Source organism: Equus quagga, chromosome 11 (genome assembly GCF_021613505.1).
Source record: "Equus quagga isolate Etosha38 chromosome 11, UCLA_HA_Equagga_1.0, whole genome shotgun sequence".
Classification (NCBI taxonomy): Eukaryota; Metazoa; Chordata; class Mammalia; order Perissodactyla; family Equidae; genus Equus; species Equus quagga.
In genome coordinates, this window is record NC_060277.1 from 93,305,047 (window position 1) to 93,323,916 (window position 18,870).

Below are 18,870 nucleotides of genomic sequence, written 5' to 3' on the forward strand. Positions count from 1 at the left end.
AAAATGCATGAGAGTGGAGCTTTGTGTCCTCACCCTCAGCTCAAGGTATGAGTGGGTATGCATGCAGGGCCACTGTTCTGTTTGGCCTGAGTGTCAGAGCTGGAAGGGACCTGTCTTTAGAGGTCCTTTGAGCCAGCTCCTCGTTTCGCAGGTGATAGATCCAAGCCTAGGAGGAGCAGAGGCTCGGACAGAGCCAGGACCAGCCCTCAGGACCCTGGCCTCCTGGTCCTGGCTCTCTCGCCCCACTGTACCACCTCCATGAGGCTGTCCATCTGTCCCTGTGTGTGTGATGTGCAGTGTGAGTGGAGTGCAGGGCTGTGCCCCGGCTGGGAGGGTATGTGTAGCACTGATGTCTTAGCTCAGAGCTGATGGATCCTCTCTATAGACAATGACACTTTAAAGCTTGCCTTTTTTTTTTTTTTTTTTTTTTTTGAGGTTTTCTTATTTGTGTGTGAGTTTTCCCCCTCGGGCTCCTGGGTCTACTGCCGGCTCCAGGTGCTGTTACCTTGAGGCTGATGAGAGCACCCCTGCCTGTTCCTGTACTGAGTTCTAGGAAGCACTCCTGGGAAGGGCCTAGACCAGTGAGGGGAGCCACAGCCAGGGGCCAGCTCTGAGAAAGCGTAACCTTCCCCACACTTCTTTTCCCAAACTGGAAACATGGACAGATTTTCAAAGGCACAGGCTCCCCGTGCCAGCTTCCAGCATCTTCCTTGTGCAGTGGACTAGAGTTAGGGGCAGGCAGCCTGCTCCTGATTCTCCTTTATCCCACTTATTTTGTCAGGGAGAGGTGCATGGAGGGATCAAGGTCACTTCAATTGGGAATTTGGAGGAAGATGGGGCACAGTCCCCTGGCTCCCTCTGGTCACATCAATCCCAAAAAGTGTCTGCCTCTCCTGACCATTTTGACTTGATCTACTGAAAAGTTGGGGACCGAGGGGTGACTTTATTGCCTTTTTTTTCACTTTGGGACTTGGGTCATAGGACTGGAGAACCCAAACCCTGACTCCCACTCTTGTGCCCCTCTTTCCATCCCATCCTGTCTCAATGTAGCAGACCCTTCCCAGGGCGCAGGGAGGGGAAGCCGCAGTTCGCAAACCCAGGGGCTCCTTTTTCATTCTTTCTAAAACCTTTATATCCTCAGCCCAAAAGGCAATGGCCACTCCTGCCACCTCCAAGCCTGGAATTGTGCATAACCCGGATCTTGTATCTTTGTATAACGGATGTTATTTGTACGAAGGGCGGTTCGTAAACAGCACTTGTTCTTTTAATAAAAGAATGTTTTACAAAAAAAAAAAAAATTCTAAGAGACCCTGCTTTGTCTGGCTTTATTGAAGGGAAAGGAGGTGGAGCGCCGACTGTGGGCGCCTTGGGAGGGGAGGGGCATGGTCTATTACACTTCTTTAGGCACTCAGAGTAGTTTACAGACCGGAATGCACAGAATACCCGGGCTGCCTGCTGAGAACGGGTACCTGTGCCCCACCCACAACAATGTAAGGCGTAAACCTGGGCCGACGGAATCTGTTAAAAAACCAGCTCCCTGGGTGATGAGATGGACTCCACAGCACTTCTAGAAACACTGCCTCAGACTCGGCCAGAGATAACGGCTCCCAGGAGGGTCCCCGCTCACACGGGGGGGTGCCCCGGGAGGCCCAGGCAAGGAAGGGAGAGGCGAAGCTCCGCGCAGGTCATTCCGGAGGCGTGCCAGGGAGGGGGCGCCAGGACAGCCCTCTTTACACTCCCGGGGGGACCCGAGTTGCTGTCGGGGTGGCACCTCTGCTCGGCTTCCGGAGGCCAGGGCTGGACCGGACCGCGCAGGCCGCCGCCCCACCCGCGCGGAACCCGTGGCGTCTTCCGGGCCGAGGCGGGGCCGGGCCGGCCGGGGGGCGGGGGAGCGGGAAGGTGACCCGAGCGCGGGGCGGGGCCGGCGGGGCCGGCGCGGCGTGACGGGGCGGGGCGCAGCGCGGCGGAGCTGACCAGTATGGGCGCCGTGGGTGCTCTCCTGTGGCCGGCGGCGTGGGTGAGCGCCCTGCAGCCCCGGGCCCCCTCTGGCCCTCGCCCACTGACCCCCGCCCCCGCCCCGTCCCTCCTGCCCCTTGGCCGAGCATCCCCCCATGTCCCCGCGTCGCCTGGTGCTTTGCAGCCCTCCCTGAGCGCCTGCTGAGTACCAGCACCTCCCCTACTTCTCTTGTGACCCCTTTTTCTTACCCTCTCATTTCTCCCACGCTAAGCCCTGTCGTCTCTCCCCTCCCAGGTGACTTCCCTCTGGAAGTCCTCCGCTTTCCATTGACTTTATTTTTCTGTTTCCAAACCGTCTCATGATGCCTGCGTGCCTTGCAGAAGCTGCACCAGAGGCGGGACATCTCCTCCTGGCTGGTAAGCACCCCCAGTTTCCCCCTCTCTCCGCGCAAGTCTCCCAGGCCCAGTGGCCCCAAAGGTAGAGAGGACAGAATGGAACCAGAAAGGGTCAGCCCTGCTTCCCATACTCCAGCCTCCGAATTCCTGGCAGTGGCCACCTGCTGATGGCTCGGGGGAGGTAGAGTGGACAGGAGGGCACAGGGCAGGAAACCAGGCTTCCAGGCTGGGAGCTGTGCCCGATAAAGCAGGCCTCAGGTGCACTTGGCCCGCTTAGGCTGGCGGGATCCTGGCCCTCCCCTCCGTAGCACCCAGGTGGGAGCCAGGGTTTGAAGGGAAGGCAGCTGGCCCCAGGAACCTGAATGTCTGCGTGGCCTTGAAATCTATCTGGAGCTCAGGGTCCTTATGGTGTCCGAGGGGGAATGTCCTTGCAGGGTGGCATCAGATCAGCTTCCTGCAGAGGAAGCCTGCCACAAGCCAGGCCAGTGGGAAACTGGACAAGGCCACAGGCAGGCAGGTGCTTCCAGGGTGCCTCATCTTCCCTGCCACAGGCCAGATGGTTCCCCAAAACCCCAGCCAAGGCTGTGGTGGCCCAGAAAACACCCATCAAGGTGGAGCTGGTGGCTGGGAAAACCTACAGGTGGTGTGTGTGTGGCCGCAGCAAGAAGCAGGTAAGAGACCTTTCCCCTTCCCCTTGACATATGACACCCTTTGTTGGGGACAGCACGGTGTCTCCTGGGAGTTCCAGCCCAAGATGTTCCTCTTTCTCCCACACATGCCTAAGGGACAAGGGAGGTTAGGGGTGAAAGGATACTCTTGGGCCAGTGCCACAGCAGCCTGAGCTCCCTGTTCTCCGCATCCACCTTTGAGATGAGGGCAGAGACAGAAACTCCGTCACAAAGGCAGGTGGGTGATGCCCGGGGGTTCTGCACTCCTCTAGCGCTCCCTCCTTCTCAGAGGCAAGGTCGGGGCTCCCGCTCTGAGCACTGAGAGCTCGCTTGTCTCTTCCCGTCTCCTTCCTCCTTCTGGGAAGCATCTGGGCCAAAGGTTCCCAGGGCTCGCCCCTACATTGAGAAGACCCTATGCAGGCCCTCCTACAGTGTCTTCTCAGGCAGACCCTCCCCTTTCTCAGTTTATGTGACATTCCTGGTTTCGTGCCACAGCCTGTTGTCTTCTCAGTCTGCCTGCCTGCTCCCAACTTTTCTCCCTTCTGCCCCAGGAAGCTGCCCCATATTCTTAGCCTCTGGGCTGAGCTCTCAACTGTGTTCCTCCAAGGGGCGTGGTGTGCTGTCAGCAGCCCGGGGTCCCAAGTCTGCTTTGCCAGATTTGACATATGAGCAGGTCCTCATGAGGGTGGGGCAGCGCTAGAGAATGCCAGCCCCAGTGTGGCCTAGCCCAGGTAGGCACTCTGTGCCTCTCTGCCTCTTGCCCTCTGGGACAGGTTGCTGACTTTTATTTGCATACTTCTCTCATCTCTTCTCCTACCCCACCCTGACCCCAAGGTCAAGAGGCCTTGGTTCCAGCTCTGCCACTAACTAGCAAGACAAGGCACCTCTCTGGGCCTCAGTTTCCACTACCCAGCTTCTGCTTGAACAGCTGCTGGGATGGATGGGCAGGATGGTCCCGCACCAGGCAGCCAGTCTGCTGTGGGACATGCGCTTTGTCCCTGTAACACCCACTCCGTATAACATGCCCAGTTGTTTCCTGGAGCCAAACAAAATTGATACCCCAGGCTTAAAGCACTGTGATGCACACAGGCTCTCTCCCACCCAGAGAAGTTTTTTCCCGAGAATATGGGGAAGGAAATGAATTTCATGAGCCAATGTAGACTCAGAACCATTTAAAAAAACCTATCAGGTAAACATTGCTGATACCTAAGGCCCCATTTCGCCTTGAAAATTCTGTCCTTGTGTCCTGCTCTCTGGGTCCCCTAGAGACTAATGCTATAAAAACTCTTACTGAACACTTACTGTAGGCAAAGTGTGTAATAACCAGTGTTTATTTTATTTCCTTGGGACAATTCTACTCTTATTACCCTCTCATTACAGATAAGCGAGGTAAACTAGTGAACCAGGCTGTCAGCCTCAGAGTGGAGCCCCGCCCTAGCAGGTGGGGTCAGGTCTCTTAACTTCTTTCTCTCACCAGCCCTTCTGTGACGGCTCCCACTTCTTCCAACGCACTGGCCTGTCCCCACTCAAGTTCAAGGCCCAGGAGACGCGCGCGGCGGTCCTCTGTACCTGCAAGGCCACCCAGAAGCCCCCGTACTGCGATGGCACTCACAAGAGCGAGCGGGTGCAGAAGGCAGAAGTGGGCTCCCCACTCTGAGGGGGTGGCTGCCGCCCAGCGCCAGGCCTAGAGAGGTACCCCCATCGTGGGGAAGGAAACGGAGTGCTGAGCCCAAGAAGGGATCATCCAGGGACCCCGCTACCCACAGCTGGCTTGTGAAAAACGTGCTCCCTGTAACTGAGGTCTCTAATCTGGGGACCTCTAACCTGGTCCAACGCCTGCTGGTAGATGAGATGGCATTAAACAAGCATGCCTGCCCAGAGTGCTTTTCTTGTCACTCGTGTGAGGCACATGGCCTGTCCGTGCTCTGGGACCTGGGCTCGGGGCACCTGACCAGCCACAGGGAGGGGGCAGTTCATGTTCATTCCAGAGGGGGTCCCCTGAGGCAGGCTGAGGCCAGGGGACCCACCTACCCCTTCCCTCTCCCCTCAACCCCAAAGAACCACAGGCTTCAGAGAGTATGCAGCATTTATTACAAAGCCAGGAGATACAAATGGCCCAGGGCAGGAGGAGGGGACAGCCACAGCACCTCAGACACACGACAGGGTGCAAACACAGACAAACCCGTCGGGGGCTCCCCACCCCAAAAACCCAGGTTATGAAAGAGTCTGGCCTCCTCCGCGATCTGCTCTATGTACAGTGGAGGAAAAACAGGTGGGCAGGGATCTGGTGGGGTCTGCCCAGGGGACAAACCACTGACCTCTCAGGATGAAGGGGAGGTCAGAGCTTACAGGCTTCTGTCTTCTTGTGCTTTTAGAAGCCTCTGTCACTCTTTCCTGACTCAGCCTCAGCTGAGGGTGGCGAGGGAACTAGAGGGCTGTTTGCCTTTGGCAAAATCTGGGGTCTGTGCTTATCCAACATTAACCCCGCTCCACCTCTCCCCTCTCGGCCCCCAAGTGAGACTTGACCACCAGCCTTGCTAGCGTGGGTTCCTGGGTGGGGGCAGGAGGGGCGAAGTGGTTCACAATGCTAAAGCCACAGTGGAATTCCAAGGGCCGAGGCCTCCCGTGGCCTGAATCTTCTCTTCCACAAGATAAATGATGCACAGGCCACACACACAGGAAAAAGAAAGAAAGGCAGAACTATCTATTCTTTGCACAAAGTTTCCACTGTAAGAGGAGGAGGTAAGGGAGATGCCATCTCCACCGCCCACTCGCTCCTCAGAACCAGGGATAAACTGCATTGGTAAAAGGCACTGTCTTAGCAATTCTGTGGACATTCAACAATGGCCGGGGGTGGGTGTAGGGGACTGGTTGGGACAGGATGGCAGCCATGATGGGGAGAGGGAAGGTGGACCCCATACACAGCCAGTTAGTTGTGCCTAAAACTTTGGGGGCTGGTGGGGCCCCCCAACACCTCATCTGCCCTGGGAAACAGGAGGAGGATGGAGTAGAGCTTTCCTGGGCCTCAAGTGGTCCTCCAGGCATCCCCCGAAAGAGAGCAGAGCAAATTACACAAGACCCCCTAAGAATGAACACCCCCATCCCCACACATACACACACACATAAAGTTTGTTTCCTGTGGCATTTAAATTAATCTGGTTGGTCCATAGAAAATAAGTATGTATATTTGGTTTTTCCTATGTACATATATATATAGATTTATTTATAAAACCCGCCTCCCACCCCTAAGGTGGGAGGAGCTGGGGAAAGTAGAAGAGGTGGAAAAATGGGCCCAGAAAAAGTGGAGGAGTGGAGAGGCGTGGCTGGCAAAGAAGGGAGAGGGTCCCTTTGCTCAAGTTAAGGGGGGCACAGGAGCTCCGTTGACAGTCATCTTGCGCCCCCTGCTGGTGGAGGATGGTGTCTGCAGGCAGTTCGAGGTGCCCCCGTTGGCAGCTGTGGTGGCCCCACTGGCTGTCGAAGGGGGAGTGGGGGAGGTAGGGTGGGTGGCTGGGGGCCCGTGGGAGCTGGGAGAGCCATGGGAGGGGGTGGCTGGGCTGGGCAGGGAGGAGGAGGTGGCCGGCAGGGTGGCAGGGCTGGGAGCCTTGTCGCTGACTGACTCACACTCAGACGCCCCGCTGGTGTTGGTGCCCTCGGAGGGAGTGGGTGCTGTGGGCAAGGTGAGCCGCTTGCAGGCCGGCTGGACACGATACTTGAGGGGGAGAGGGCCGTTCTGCAGGGAGAGTGGGGGACAGAGGCAGGGAAGGGAAGGGTGTCAGGAGAGAGGCTAAGCAGACTGCCACCCACCTTCACCCCACAGCGCCTAAACACTCAGAAAAGGGAAGGTGCGACCTTGGAGAGGAGAAAGAGCCGGGAGAAAGGAGGAGCCAGGCCAGAGATACAGGGGCACACAGAGACCCAGAGAGACCAGGTAAGACCAGAGAGAAAAAGGAGAGAGGGAGGCCGAAGAGCAGACAGCAACATTTCCTCTTCTACAGCCACCAGACCCTCTTTTCTGACCCTAAATCAGGGCACATAATCTACCCAAGGATCCTTTTCTCCTCCTAAGTGTGGGAGGTCATCAGTGAGATGGCCTGGAGGCTGACCTGGTATGGTGGGCCATCCTGGACATGTCCAGCTCATAGACAAGGGATGAACTGTCTGTGACTGGAGCAGGGCGGACCATGTGGTCACGGTGGCCACAGACCAATGTCACACCCTGCAGGGGTCCGCTCCCAGCCCCACCCCATCGGGCACCACCCTGCCCGGCTCACCCGCCGCCAGGGGTAGATGTAGGCGATATCCATGAGGGTGTAGTATTCCTTCAGTGGCTCGTCCTCATACAGAACCTCCACCTGGAGGACAAAAGGCAGGACACCATGACCCTGGCTGGGCTCGAGGCTCCAGCCATGTGGCAAAGAGTCTCCAGGCTAGGAGTCTTGGGGGATGGGAGGTGGGGCACTGGGGAGGGGTGACTTGCAGGTGGTCCCTCCTAACTCTGGGGTTCCATGGTGTATTTGACTTCCCTATCAGAGTTGTCCCAACATAACTCCTGACTACCACGTGGGAAGGGATCCAGAGAAGATACCCACATCATTAACAACCCCCACCTCCAGCCACCCTCACAGCTATCTGGGTCTCCTTACATCTCTGACAGGTACCCCGGAGGAGCTAATGGGCAAAGAAAAGGCGTAGGTGAGAAGGATCTCGTGGGACAGTGGCTCTCACCCAGGCTGCACAGTGGAATCACCCACGGAACTTTAAAAAAATACCAATGCTTGGATCTCACCCCCCGAGATTCTGATTTAACTGGTATGATACGAGCCGAGTTTGAAAGCTCCCCATGATTCTGACATGCAGCAAAGTTGGGGATGCACTGTCCTAGAGCCTTGATACTCAAAGTGTGGTCCATGGACCAGTAACATTGGCAGCACCTGGGAACTTGCTAGAAATGCAGAATCTACTGAATCAGAATCTGATTTCAACAAGCTCTTTAGGGGATCACAGACACATTCAAATTTGAAAGGAATGTCCTAGAACTCCACTGGAATTTCAGACTGACCTTCCTTCAGCCAGCTGGCCCTAGGTAAGACCTTGTATTTTTGCACACGTACCTCTGCCACAGTTCTGAGTGTGCAAGCATGCATGCACACACACACACACCACCTTGGTCCCACACACCTCTACACACTGACTTCGACAGAGGCAGACTGCCCCACCCTAATCTTGGTTTCAATTACCCTTCTACTCCGGCTCAATTACACAACCATGCAGGCCCTTGGGGACATCTGGCCAACCCTGAACAATGTCTGGGATGCACAGATTGTCAGACACACCCCCCCACACACACACTCATTTTTTGAAAAGGCCCAGGGACTCACCTTGTACTTGCTGGGCACATCCATCTTGTTGCGGAGAAACTTGGCAAGATGCATCACAGTCATGGCTGCTGGGCATCGCAGGAAGCGCACCCCTGTCTGCTGGGGGAGAGGCACCCAAGGGCTGGGGTCCACCCCATGCACTCTCTCCCTGCCCACATCCCACCATTGGGCAGGCCCCAGCACTCACCTTCTCCTTGTCCCCATCCCCATTCTCCAGGGGACCCTTCTTCTCCTCCCGGTCCCTGGGGAGGAGAAAGAATGAAGTTAGGGAGACGCTGAAGCAGACAGGATTCCCTAATGCACACATCCAGAAGGCCCTCCCCAAGACACCCTTCCTCTCAGGGGAACGGGGCCAGGGTGGGAGAAGGGGGTGACCCAGCTTAGGACCCCAAAAGGACCAGCTGTAGATCAGACTTGCCTGACACCTTCGTAGAACTCAATGGAGAGGCTGACAATCTCATCGTCGCTCAGAGCCCCCTTCTCCTGCTCCAGAACCTCACCACGGTCCTCATTTGAGCCATTGGGGACTACAGAAGGAAAGAGATCTAAGGGGTTGGCCTACGATTGGGGAAAGGAGCCCCACCAAGGACCCAGGCATCTCGGAGCTCGGCAAGGTGAGCCCAGCCATGTTCTGGGCTGGGGAGGCAGCATGGTGGTGCGTGGAGGATGGACAGCCTAGTGTGTCCAGCCTTCATGCCTGGGGCAGCACCCCACACTCACGTGGCCCCTGGGAGCACACACACACATGTGAACACACTCACCTTCTGTCAGGGGGTACGCTGCATAGAAATCCCGCCGTCGTTTCATCTCATCTGGAAGAGGGAAGGAAGCAGGGTGAGGAGGGAGCAACAGGCTGGGAAGTGGGGGGCAGTGGGCAGAAGGAAGGGTATATGGATACCTTTAAAAAGCCCGGGGACCAATTTGTAAACGATGTCTTGGAGGGTTTTGTCAGACCTGGAAAAAAACGCACAGGGGCCTATCAGCACCTTAGCTTGATCCCTCCAGCCCCAGAGCCCACTTCCCACCACCTTTCCTTAGATTCAGGGCTCAGGCCTTGGGGTCCCTGTGGGCCTGGTCTTTCCCCCTCCAGTATTTCTCAGCCTACAACAAGCTGGATACAACCCAGAGGGAGGGAAGGGGCCTTGGGTCCATGCCCAGTGCTTATGCCCCATCTGCCACCTTGGCTACAGGAAGCAAGGAGGGCTAAGGAACAGAGGACAGCTGCCCCAGAGGATCGGCAGGGGCGGGAGGGACAGTGCCAGGCCCACCTGATGCTCAGCAGCGGTCGGGTTTTATGGACCTGCACATCGCACATGGGGCAGTACTTGTTGGTCTCCAGGTAGCGCACGATGCAGGTTTTGCAGACTTGGGGGTGTGGAGAGAGGGAGGAGAGTCAGAGCCCTCTCCGAACCCGAGACAGCCCCCACGCCCTCTGCTCAGGTTCAGATAGCCCCTCTTCTCCACCTTGTCCCCACATTCAGGCCTGTTCAAAGGCCCAGCGTGGTCCTGTTTTGCACAGACGGCAACTGCCCCTTATCTATCCTTGGGGGAGGACCAAACTTATGTGTATGTATATGTGTGTGTGTGTTAGGCTAGTGTCACGTATCATGCATAAGGTGAGCCCCAAGTCCCAAGCTCCTGATTCAGCACAAAACAACAGCCAGCCTTTAGACATCTCCGGGGTCCTTGACCCCTTGCCACCAAGCCCATAGTGCACACGAGGGGCACGTGCACCTTCAGGGGGTGAAATTTTGGCCCCAGAGATTTCAGATGAAAAGTCCCTGAAATGAACTTCTGGGCTGAAACCTCCAGTCTCCCTTCCCAGGCAGCCTCTCTGACCGGAGGACCCCACAAGATACATGGACATGTGTGCTCATCAGGGCAGGGGCTGTGCTCTGCCTTCCCTGGGCAGTGTTCCTCCAACCTGGGCAGAGGCCGGCCATGCCGCCCCCTCTGCCCCGCCCTAAGAAGCAGCCCCTCCACCAACTCACAGGAATGCAAGCACTCCACGATGGTGGTGGCATCGATGAAGTACCCCCCGCAGAGGGCACACATGAGGTGAGGGTTCAGCTCTGTGATTTTGATCCGTGTGGTCCGATGCATGATGCCGGGGTGGGGGGCAGGGGGGTTGGGGAGCGTCACCCTGGGAAGTGAAAGTAGAATGAGAAACACAGAGATCCAAGAGGCCCTCCCATGCAACATCTCTCCCTGAGCCTGAGGCTCTTCCTCTGTGCCCTCAGGGCTGGACTGGGTGAAAGCATGGGCCTGGGTCTTTCTGGCCCCTCTGAGTGTTCACTGGAGATTCATGTAACCTTGAGCAACAAGGTCAGGCTCCATCTCAGGAGCAGCAGGAAAGACTGAGGTTAGACCACAGGAAGTAACTACCCAACTTTTCAGAGGATGTGGGGAGGCAGGAAAATGGAAGAGAACAGAGTTGTAGAAAATCTCCCTGATCCTAAGGCATATTCACTCAAGTGAGTGCTGGGAGCTGTGAGGAAACTTAAATAACCCAGTGCCCTGAACCTCAGCAAAATCAAAGAAAGAAAAGGATAAATTACCCGTGCCCCTCGCCCCATCTACACAGGCACAAGGCCCCTGACTTGATCTTTCCCATCCTACTCTCCTTCCATCCCATCCACTCCTTCACGAGGAAGCCTTCCCTGGAAACACTGGGGTCCCAGGCTGCCCCAAGTTTGAAGAGGGCACCCCATCACTTGTCCTTCCAGCTCTGTACCCAGCCCTGGCCCTGCAACAGCAACCTGGAAATCCACCATATGCTGACCATGCAGGTTCCAGAATGTCCCCATGTGGGCACTGCCACCCACAGGCACCTCCTCTGCAGCCTGTCCACAGGCTATGCAGAGACAGACCACAGGCTCTCCTAGATGCCTACCAAAGCTGGGCAGAAAGTTCCCCGTACCCAGCCCCCTGGAGCACCCAGCCAAGCCCTGGCAGGGTCCAGGGAAGTCAGGCAAAGCCCAGCTCTGGATCAGCCGATGTGTTTCCTTCTTGGTATAGAAATCAAACCTGCACCTAGAAGGGACAGCCCCTCCCTCTCTCCCTTCTTTCCCAGAGTAAAAGCCCAAGAGGTGGGGCTTGGGAGGGTGGCCAAGCCCAACAGCTCCTTTACAACACACACCCTTCTCTCCTTTCCAGAGAGATTTCTAAAGCCACTACATTGGGTTTTCTAGGACCAGAAATTCACAGCCAGGATCAGCAGTTTCTATAGAGACCCCAGGATGAGTTTGGCCAGGACCCAAACAGCCAACAGAGGCACAGGGAGCCTGGCCAGAGATGGAAAGAGATGGAGAGACACAAAGGTCACATGTGGGAGAGACCCCAAGGGCAGGGCAGACAGATGGGAACAAGCAAGCCAGAGGCCAGTGGAGACGCAGTGGCCGAGAGAGACCTGCAGACCCAGCCGAAGGAGGAACAGGGGTTCCCGCGCCACACAGGGCTGCCTTGGCCGGTCCTCCCCGCATGGGTCCCCCCTTCACAATTACGCAGAAGGCTTGTTGGCTACTCCACTGTTTGGTCGTTTCCATAGTAACCTTGTCCCTGGCAAGATGCCTAAAGATTATTACAACCATCCAGAGGAGAGAACAAACTCCAAGTGGCTGTCTCACTGAGCGTGTGTTATAATCCATCGGACGTGTACGTGCCGTCTGGGCCTCCAAAGGTACTTCCTGTGACTACTAGTCCCGTGCGTGTGTCTGCGTGTAAATAAATCTCTGTGTGCGTGTACAGCCAGAAAGAAAACATTTTGGGGTCTGGTAACACTGGGGGTCCAGGTTGCTATCAGTGAATCTCATCCCCCTTCTCTTTCTCTCTCTCTCCCTCTCACACATGCACACAAACACGCAGGCGCTTCACACTGCCATAGCCACCTCATTCACACACGCTGTATTTTCAAAACAGACACTTGCTCTTAAGAGCTCCTATCCAGTTCCGCCTGGCAGACTGTGGCCTGAGCACACAGGAGCTCCTAGGCAAATGGCCACGCCCCCAACCTCTGGCTTCTGCAAGCATCTGTGAGAATTCAGACCAAGACTATTCCTCAAGCCCCTTTCTGGATGCGCGGGTAAACAGACAGAAGAGACATGGTGCTTAGTGAAGAAAATGTTCCTCCTTCTCCCCTTTAAGAAATGAGCCCCCCTGCCACACTCCCTGCTCCCCGACCCCATCCCCAGGGGCCTCAGCCTATTACCTCTGGGGCTGGGGGTGGGGAGAAGCACTGATTGGTTCCGCACCTGATTGCCATGGTTACCTGCAAGGCCCTGCCAGCAGGTGCCAAGCACAACTGTAAACAGGAGCTCTGTTCTTCCACTGCCCCCCCTCCCCAGGCCCCCTACCCCATGAGGCCTCAGGGCCCCACATTTCTGACACCCAGTTCCTCCCAGCTGCAACTGGCTGCTGCGTTGTTGCCGCAGGAGGAAAGAGAAGAGGGGTGATGGGTGGCTGGACCTCCAGCTGTCATCATTTTAGGGAACAGCCTGAGGGAGACAGCGAGGGAGAGAGAAATCCCAAAAAGCAGAAAAGGGAGCCCAAGGGCCATGTGGAAGTAGGCTTTGGGGACTTTAACAGGTCAGTCTCAGCAACATCCCCACAGAGGACAAGCACTGTCTCCTACCCCCAACTGGGGACCAGTCCTTCAAAATCTTCTGTCCCCAAACCCCTGTCTTTGCCCAGGCCTGGGGCCTCGGCTACAGTGGCAGGAAAAGAGCCTGATCCGCACCCAGCCCCCAGCCCCAACTCCTCCTCCACATTCCAGCCTGGCATTTGTCTTTCCCCAGCCTCAAAGCCCCCTACTAATAGAGACCACGCCCCATGGCTCCATTCTAAGCAGTCTCTTTCTGGAAGCTCCTCTGCAATTCAGGCCTCTCCGGCTGTCAGTTTTTTCACTTTCCCTGCAGAAAGGGCCAGTCTGATAACCCAGAGGTTGCTTCTGCTCCTCCGGAAGCCCAGCTACAGCATTCCTTGCTCTGCCCTTCCTCCACATGACATTAGCCCAGCTCCCTCTTGGAAGCTTCCTTCCGGGTCTTAGGAAGTCACTCAAGGTCACATCCAGACATCCAGAATTGCAGAGATAAAAGAGATCTTAGCATCTTGTCCGGGGTCTGCCCATGGCCGAGTGGTTAAGTTCGTGTGGTGAAGTTCGTGTTCTCCGCTTCGGCGACCTGGGGTTCACCCATTCGGATCCTGGGCATGGACCTACGCACAGCTCATTAAGCCATGTTGTGGCGGCATCACACAAAGAAGTACTAGAATGACTTCCAATAAGGATATACAACTATGTACTGGGGCTTTGGGGAGAAAAAAAAAAGAGGAAGACTGGCAACAGATATTCGCTCAGGGCCAATCTTCCTCACCAAAAAAAAACAAAGAAGAAGAAGAAGAAAGCGTCTTGTCCAATCCTTTCATTTTACAGATGATGAAACTCAACAAGAAGTGACTTGTCTAAGGTCACACTGCAACGCAGTGGCAGTCCAAGGACTAGAAACTGCCTGACTCCCATTCGAGTAATCTGTACACACTGGCATCCAGGCCAGGCTCCCCACACATCTAGGGAACCAGTAAGCCTGACTCCATCCAGGTGGGTAGAAGGTAGAAGGACTCCAAGTTCTCTAGAAGACCACTCAGTGAGCCTTCTGGGAGAGGTCAAAGTCTGGCCAAAACATGACCATGAGCACACATTCTCGCCATGAAGCAGGAAGAGAGGGCAGAGGCTAACCGCCTCACCTATTTCCATGCACAGACAGAGAAACTGAGGCTGCATGAAAGCAGTGAGCCAGAGTGTCCTGGGTCCTGGGAGTCCCTTCCTCTCCCAGCTGTGTGGAAGCACAGTGTATTTTTCTGGGGGGATGGGGACACTGTCAACCTCTCAATGTTCCCTGATCCTTGACCCCCGCCATGGCCATCAGAACTGCAAAAGGCCTCTAGCTCCTGAAGCTGGCTCACCCTACTCCCCTCCCCCTCCTTTCCCACCTCTCAGCTTCTTAAGATCAAACAAAGACAAACACCCAAAATATACACCCAGAGCTACAAGTGCCAGATACACACATGGATGCACAGCTAGACACACCCCCTCCATCTCTCTCTCACACTCACACACACACACACAACCAGACACTTGGCCAGACACACCCCATCACACATACGGCCAGATCAGAGCCAGGCCCACACTGTCGAAATGCACAAGCCCCTGCCCCCAACCCCCCATCCAGAAGCACACAGTCTGACATCCCTAAACCAGAGCTGCAAACACACACTAAGCTTTTGTGCATCCCTGGTCCACCCAGGGTAAATCAGAACATAAGTCTTCCAGCAACAAAGGCACCGCAGCTCCCAACCCCTGCTCTGGGGGCCAGAGGCTGGGGGAGTGGGGCGGGCATCTGACCTGCACAAAGATATAACCTATAACCTTTCCTGGTCAGGCTCTCTCCATTCCTATGGCAACAGTTCCATCAACCACGATCTCTCAGGCAAGGCCAGGAGCAGCAGAGAGCCCCCCCTTCCTGCCCACCCCACAGGACTTCAACTTGAATCCCACCCAGCTACACAGGGTCTAGATCCTGAGTCCCAGGGCTCACCTGGAGTCTGTTTCCTGCCTCAAGCCAAAGACAGCTCTAAGGCTTCAGCTCCAAACCAGGGAACCCCTGGGAAAACCTCCCCACCAAAAAGCTGCAACAGAGCTGGCTTTATGCTCCTTCTCCAAGTACTAACACTTTGGAACAGAGTGGAGAGGGGGAGGAAGGAGAGAAATTAGAGTTTCAGGAACAGATACAAACTGCAAGAGGCCCAGAGAAGGAGGCATCACAAGGGAGGGGGAGACATCCACGAGACCCCCTCCCCAGGGACAGGGAGCCCTGGCGAGACTGAGGCAGCGTTGTGGGGGTGCTCTGAGAGACAAAGCCCGGGGGAAGCGCGGGATAACACTTTCACAATATTTACAGGGGAATTCACCACCACCAGGCCATCTCCCTTCCCCACCTCAAGCCATCCGGAGCAATTCTGGGCAGATGGGGGCAGTGGGGGAGGGGGAGAGGCATGCCTGGGCCCACTGTGGAGACAGGAGGGGCAGGGGATGTCTGCTTGCCGAGGGGTCCCACCCGCTCAGAGCTGGCAGCAAGAGGGCCTGGGGAGGGAGGGGGCAGCCTGGCTCCCCAGGGGAAGAGGGGCCAGTCGGTGAGACCCCTCCTGCCTCCGCTGGCGATGGGAAATACCGCGATAAATCTCCCCCCAGCGCCATTCTACCCGCTCCGCCCTGGCTTCTGCGGGAGCCTGGGTCAGAGGATCAGGGACCCCAGTTACCCGGTGGCCGCTCCTACCTTCCCTAAAGCCAAACTTTCGGCGGGGCCCACGGAGGGGTGTTCCGCGGAGAAAGAGGCTCTGCCGAGGTGTTTCGGGGAGGGGGCGGGGCGCCCAGTCCTGGGATGGGGGAAAGGGACCGGCTGGGGGAGGTGCCCGAGAGGACCCGGACCCCGGCGGGGAAGAGCGCCCTCCCCCGGTCCCGCAGCAATCAAAAAAGCATGTCCCCTTCCTCCCGGCCTCAAGTCCTCGCGCGTCCACGACGCCCCAGTCCCCACGGAAGAAGCAGAGGGCGACCCCTCCCCAGAGCGAAGGGGGTGGTGGGCCGCAGCCTGAGGCTGCTCCGGCTCGGGGGGAGGGCTCAGGGGGCAGAGATCCACCCCAGCGCAGAGCCCCAAAGCCCTGTGGCTGAATCGGACCCTCCCCCTCGCTACCTCGGGAGCAGGTCTACGAGGGGGCTGCGACACAAAGAGGTGGTGGTCGAGGGAGACGCCAAATCGTTAAAAGGGGGAATCCGCTTCGGCCATCTTGGAAGGGAGGAAAGGGAAAAGGGGAGAGAAAAAAGGGAGAAAGAAAGGCGGACGGGGCGAGCGAGGATAGGGGCTGGCGGGGGTGGGGCGGAGACGCGAGAAGCAGGCCCGGCTCGGAGCCTCCCCCTCCCACAGGGGTTTGCAAAGAAGGAAATATCGGCCCCTCATCCCAATCCCCAAATGGTTGCGGGGTAGGAGAAGGAAAGGAAGGAGGAGTCCGCCTCTGCTTACCTGGGTTCGGGGTCCGGTGGGTCTCGGGGAGGGGGGGATGGGAGGGAGGGAGGGAAGGGAGGGGAGGGGGGCCGCAGCCGTGTCGCTCGCTCTGGCGGCGGGAGGGGAGAAACCTACGGTAAGAAAGGAGTTTGTGAAAGCGGCTTGGGGTGGGAGGGAGAGAGGGGAGGGGAGGGGACGGAGGGGGGAGGGGAGGGACCGGGACTGGAAGGGGGGAGACAAAATGGCTTTTTTCCTCCAGACAAGAGTAGGTCCCGCCCACTACTCACCCACGTGACCTCATTCCTTCAGGGTGTTTGCGGAGAGGGGAAGAGGAGGAGGGAGAGAGGCTAACAACGCTGCCCCCCAAGCCGGGGGCCGGGCCCCAAAACTAGGACGCGACCTCAGTCTTCCCAGACAGCCCCTGACCCTGGTGGATGTATCCTCTGCTCTGTTACCCTCCGCAACTAGTCCCTCCTCCCCCCAAAATATGTGTGCTCCCCCCACCCCCTGACCCTGCGATTCCCGCCCCTAGCGAGGCGCCTGGAAAATGGTGAGATGAGGACCGGGCTGAAAGGTGGCTCGCCCGGCAGTCCTCCACGCCTCGACCAAAGGGCGCTGGGCTCGGGCTCGGGTCGCGACGCCTCCGGCCAGGCGTCTGGGTTATTTTCATTCACTCCAAGTGACATTCCCTTAAAATTAGTAACTGCATCGGTGAGAGAGCGTCTCCCACCCCCCTTGCCCCTCTCAGCGGCCCGATCACTGGCTCTAAAATGCAGCGCCCCGGGACTCAGCCGGGGCGCCTCGGGGAGCAAACTGCCGGGGAACGGAGGGCGAGGCCTGGGGGGACGTCTCATTGAGGGGCTCAGGTTTGCTGTGGTGCAGGCTGGCCCCCCGGCGTGTTGGGGCGGGGAAGAACGGAACGCAGCCTCAGCCGGGAGCCAAGCTGAAGACGGGGACGCAGGCTCCGGGCCCGGGGCACAATACGCCGACCAATCTCGAGAGGCCAGAAAGGACTAGAAAACGAGGCTCCAGGGCTCTAAAGTGGGCCCGCGCTTTTTTCCTGCCTCGCGCTGATTCCCGCATTTTCCCCCCGTGCGCCGACTGCGCTCGGCGCTCTGCGCGGTCGGTGCGCCTCCCTCGCGGCGGCGGCGGGAGGAGCCGGGGGAGCGCCTCGGCGGCTGGTGCCCGCCGGCTCCGACCGTCGCTCCAGGCTCCTCCCAGCGCTCGGGCTCGGGTCCCCAGTGGCTCCCGCCGGAGGAGAACGCGGATGGAGGCTTGGAAAAGCCAGGAGGAGCGGCTGAGGCTGGCGCCGGGGAAGCGCATCGATACTCCGTTAAGGCGACCACCGTGGGCCTGCCTCATTATGACGGTCGAGCCGCTTAATCGAGGTTTCTTAGGAGTGGTCACTGTGTCTGTCCCTCCAAAGAGCTCGATTATCTGGCCAGAAGCGCTATTAAGCGCACTGGCGGTGGGTGATTCGAGTTAGGAAATTAGGAGACGAATCTTCCTCAAGCTTCGGAGCACCTGCCTCCTCTTCCTCCTTCCCTCCTTGCTCGCAGCCCAGGCGGACCTGAAGCTGGGGCTCCCGGACTGAATGCTTTCACCCTTTGGCCGGCGACCAGGAGACCTGCGGATACTGGCCGCCAAGTGACCCCAGCTTCAGCCTTCGTGGCACCCCGGCTGAATGGGGGCAGGGAGGAAGAGAAAAGGCGGGAGAGATTTCCGCCCAGAGGGGATGGTCTGAGAACCCGCGGGAGAACGGCCAGGGGAGGATCTGGCCACCTTCTCCCCTGCCCTTGCACGCGGAGACCAGGAGTCCACCGCCCCTCATTTGAAGGGGGCTTGGCGTGGGCACGCCCACTGTCCCTAGGGCAAGTGAGTTGCTGGCATCCAAGGAAGATTCGCGCATCTTCCTCTGTCCCCCAATCACCCTGCAGGGAGGGGAGCGCAGCAGGGACTCCTAGTCTGCCACTCCTTTCGGGCTAGAAGATCCCAGGCAAGACAAACCTGTAAGGGCTTCTCTAAGATCTCGGTCTCACCCACGATCCCACCACACGGGCTACCTGGGAGCGGGGTAGGATATCAGCTACTAGGAAGAGAGCTGACGCCCCTCTGAGTCCCAGCCGGAGCCCTTTAATCCTGGAGTGCTGCCTGAAGGGCCATCGTGCTCACCAGGGGATCCCTTCTCTTGTTCCTCAGACAGTCATTAAGCGCCAGTCAAGAGCAAACCATAAGTCAGAAGAGACATGCTGAACACCCCACTACCCACTAAAACTTTATTTTAATCAATTCCATCCTAGGCAACCGGTCCTCACATCCCTGGCCTTTCTGGTTTATCAGGAGAACCTTCTGACCCAAACTTTCTCATATCTGAAGTTCTCTGGTTTCCTGACAAAGAACCACCTGTCATGTGCCAATGTC

General features: G+C 57.4%; 2 protein-coding genes across 8 annotated transcripts; one reads left to right on the forward strand and one right to left on the reverse strand.

Moving 5' to 3' along the window:
* The first annotated feature begins 1,897 nt into the window (after nt 1–1,897).
* On the forward strand, nt 1,898–4,900 carry CISD3 (CDGSH iron sulfur domain 3). Its single transcript, XM_046676218.1, has 4 exons — nt 1,898–2,017; nt 2,338–2,373; nt 2,904–3,023; nt 4,498–4,900. The coding sequence occupies exons 1-4, from the start codon at nt 1,979–1,981 to the stop codon at nt 4,675–4,677; spliced, it is 375 nt and encodes a 124-aa protein (XP_046532174.1). The 5' UTR covers nt 1,898–1,978; the 3' UTR covers nt 4,678–4,900.
* A 192-nt stretch (nt 4,901–5,092) lies between these two features.
* PCGF2 (polycomb group ring finger 2) lies at nt 5,093–16,588 on the reverse strand. Of its 7 annotated transcripts, none has more exons than XM_046677010.1 (12): nt 16,141–16,359; nt 15,727–15,826; nt 10,390–10,541; nt 9,667–9,763; nt 9,297–9,352; nt 9,160–9,210; nt 8,817–8,925; nt 8,586–8,640; nt 8,399–8,497; nt 7,292–7,372; nt 6,642–6,750; nt 5,093–6,491 (listed from the first exon to the last, which is right to left on the reverse strand). In XM_046677010.1, exons 3-12 carry the CDS (start codon nt 10,499–10,501, stop codon nt 6,373–6,375), a joined length of 888 nt encoding a protein of 295 aa, XP_046532966.1. In that variant the 5' UTR covers nt 10,502–10,541; nt 15,727–15,826; nt 16,141–16,359; the 3' UTR covers nt 5,093–6,372. The 7 variants fall into 7 exon arrangements, with proteins under 7 accessions (XP_046532966.1, XP_046532967.1, XP_046532962.1 ...); XM_046677011.1 differs by having other exon boundaries at nt 5,093–6,487; nt 16,141–16,358; XM_046677006.1 differs by lacking the exon at nt 16,141–16,359 and adding an exon at nt 16,468–16,556 and having other exon boundaries at nt 5,093–6,750.
* Nucleotides 16,589–18,870: the final 2,282 nt, after the last annotated feature.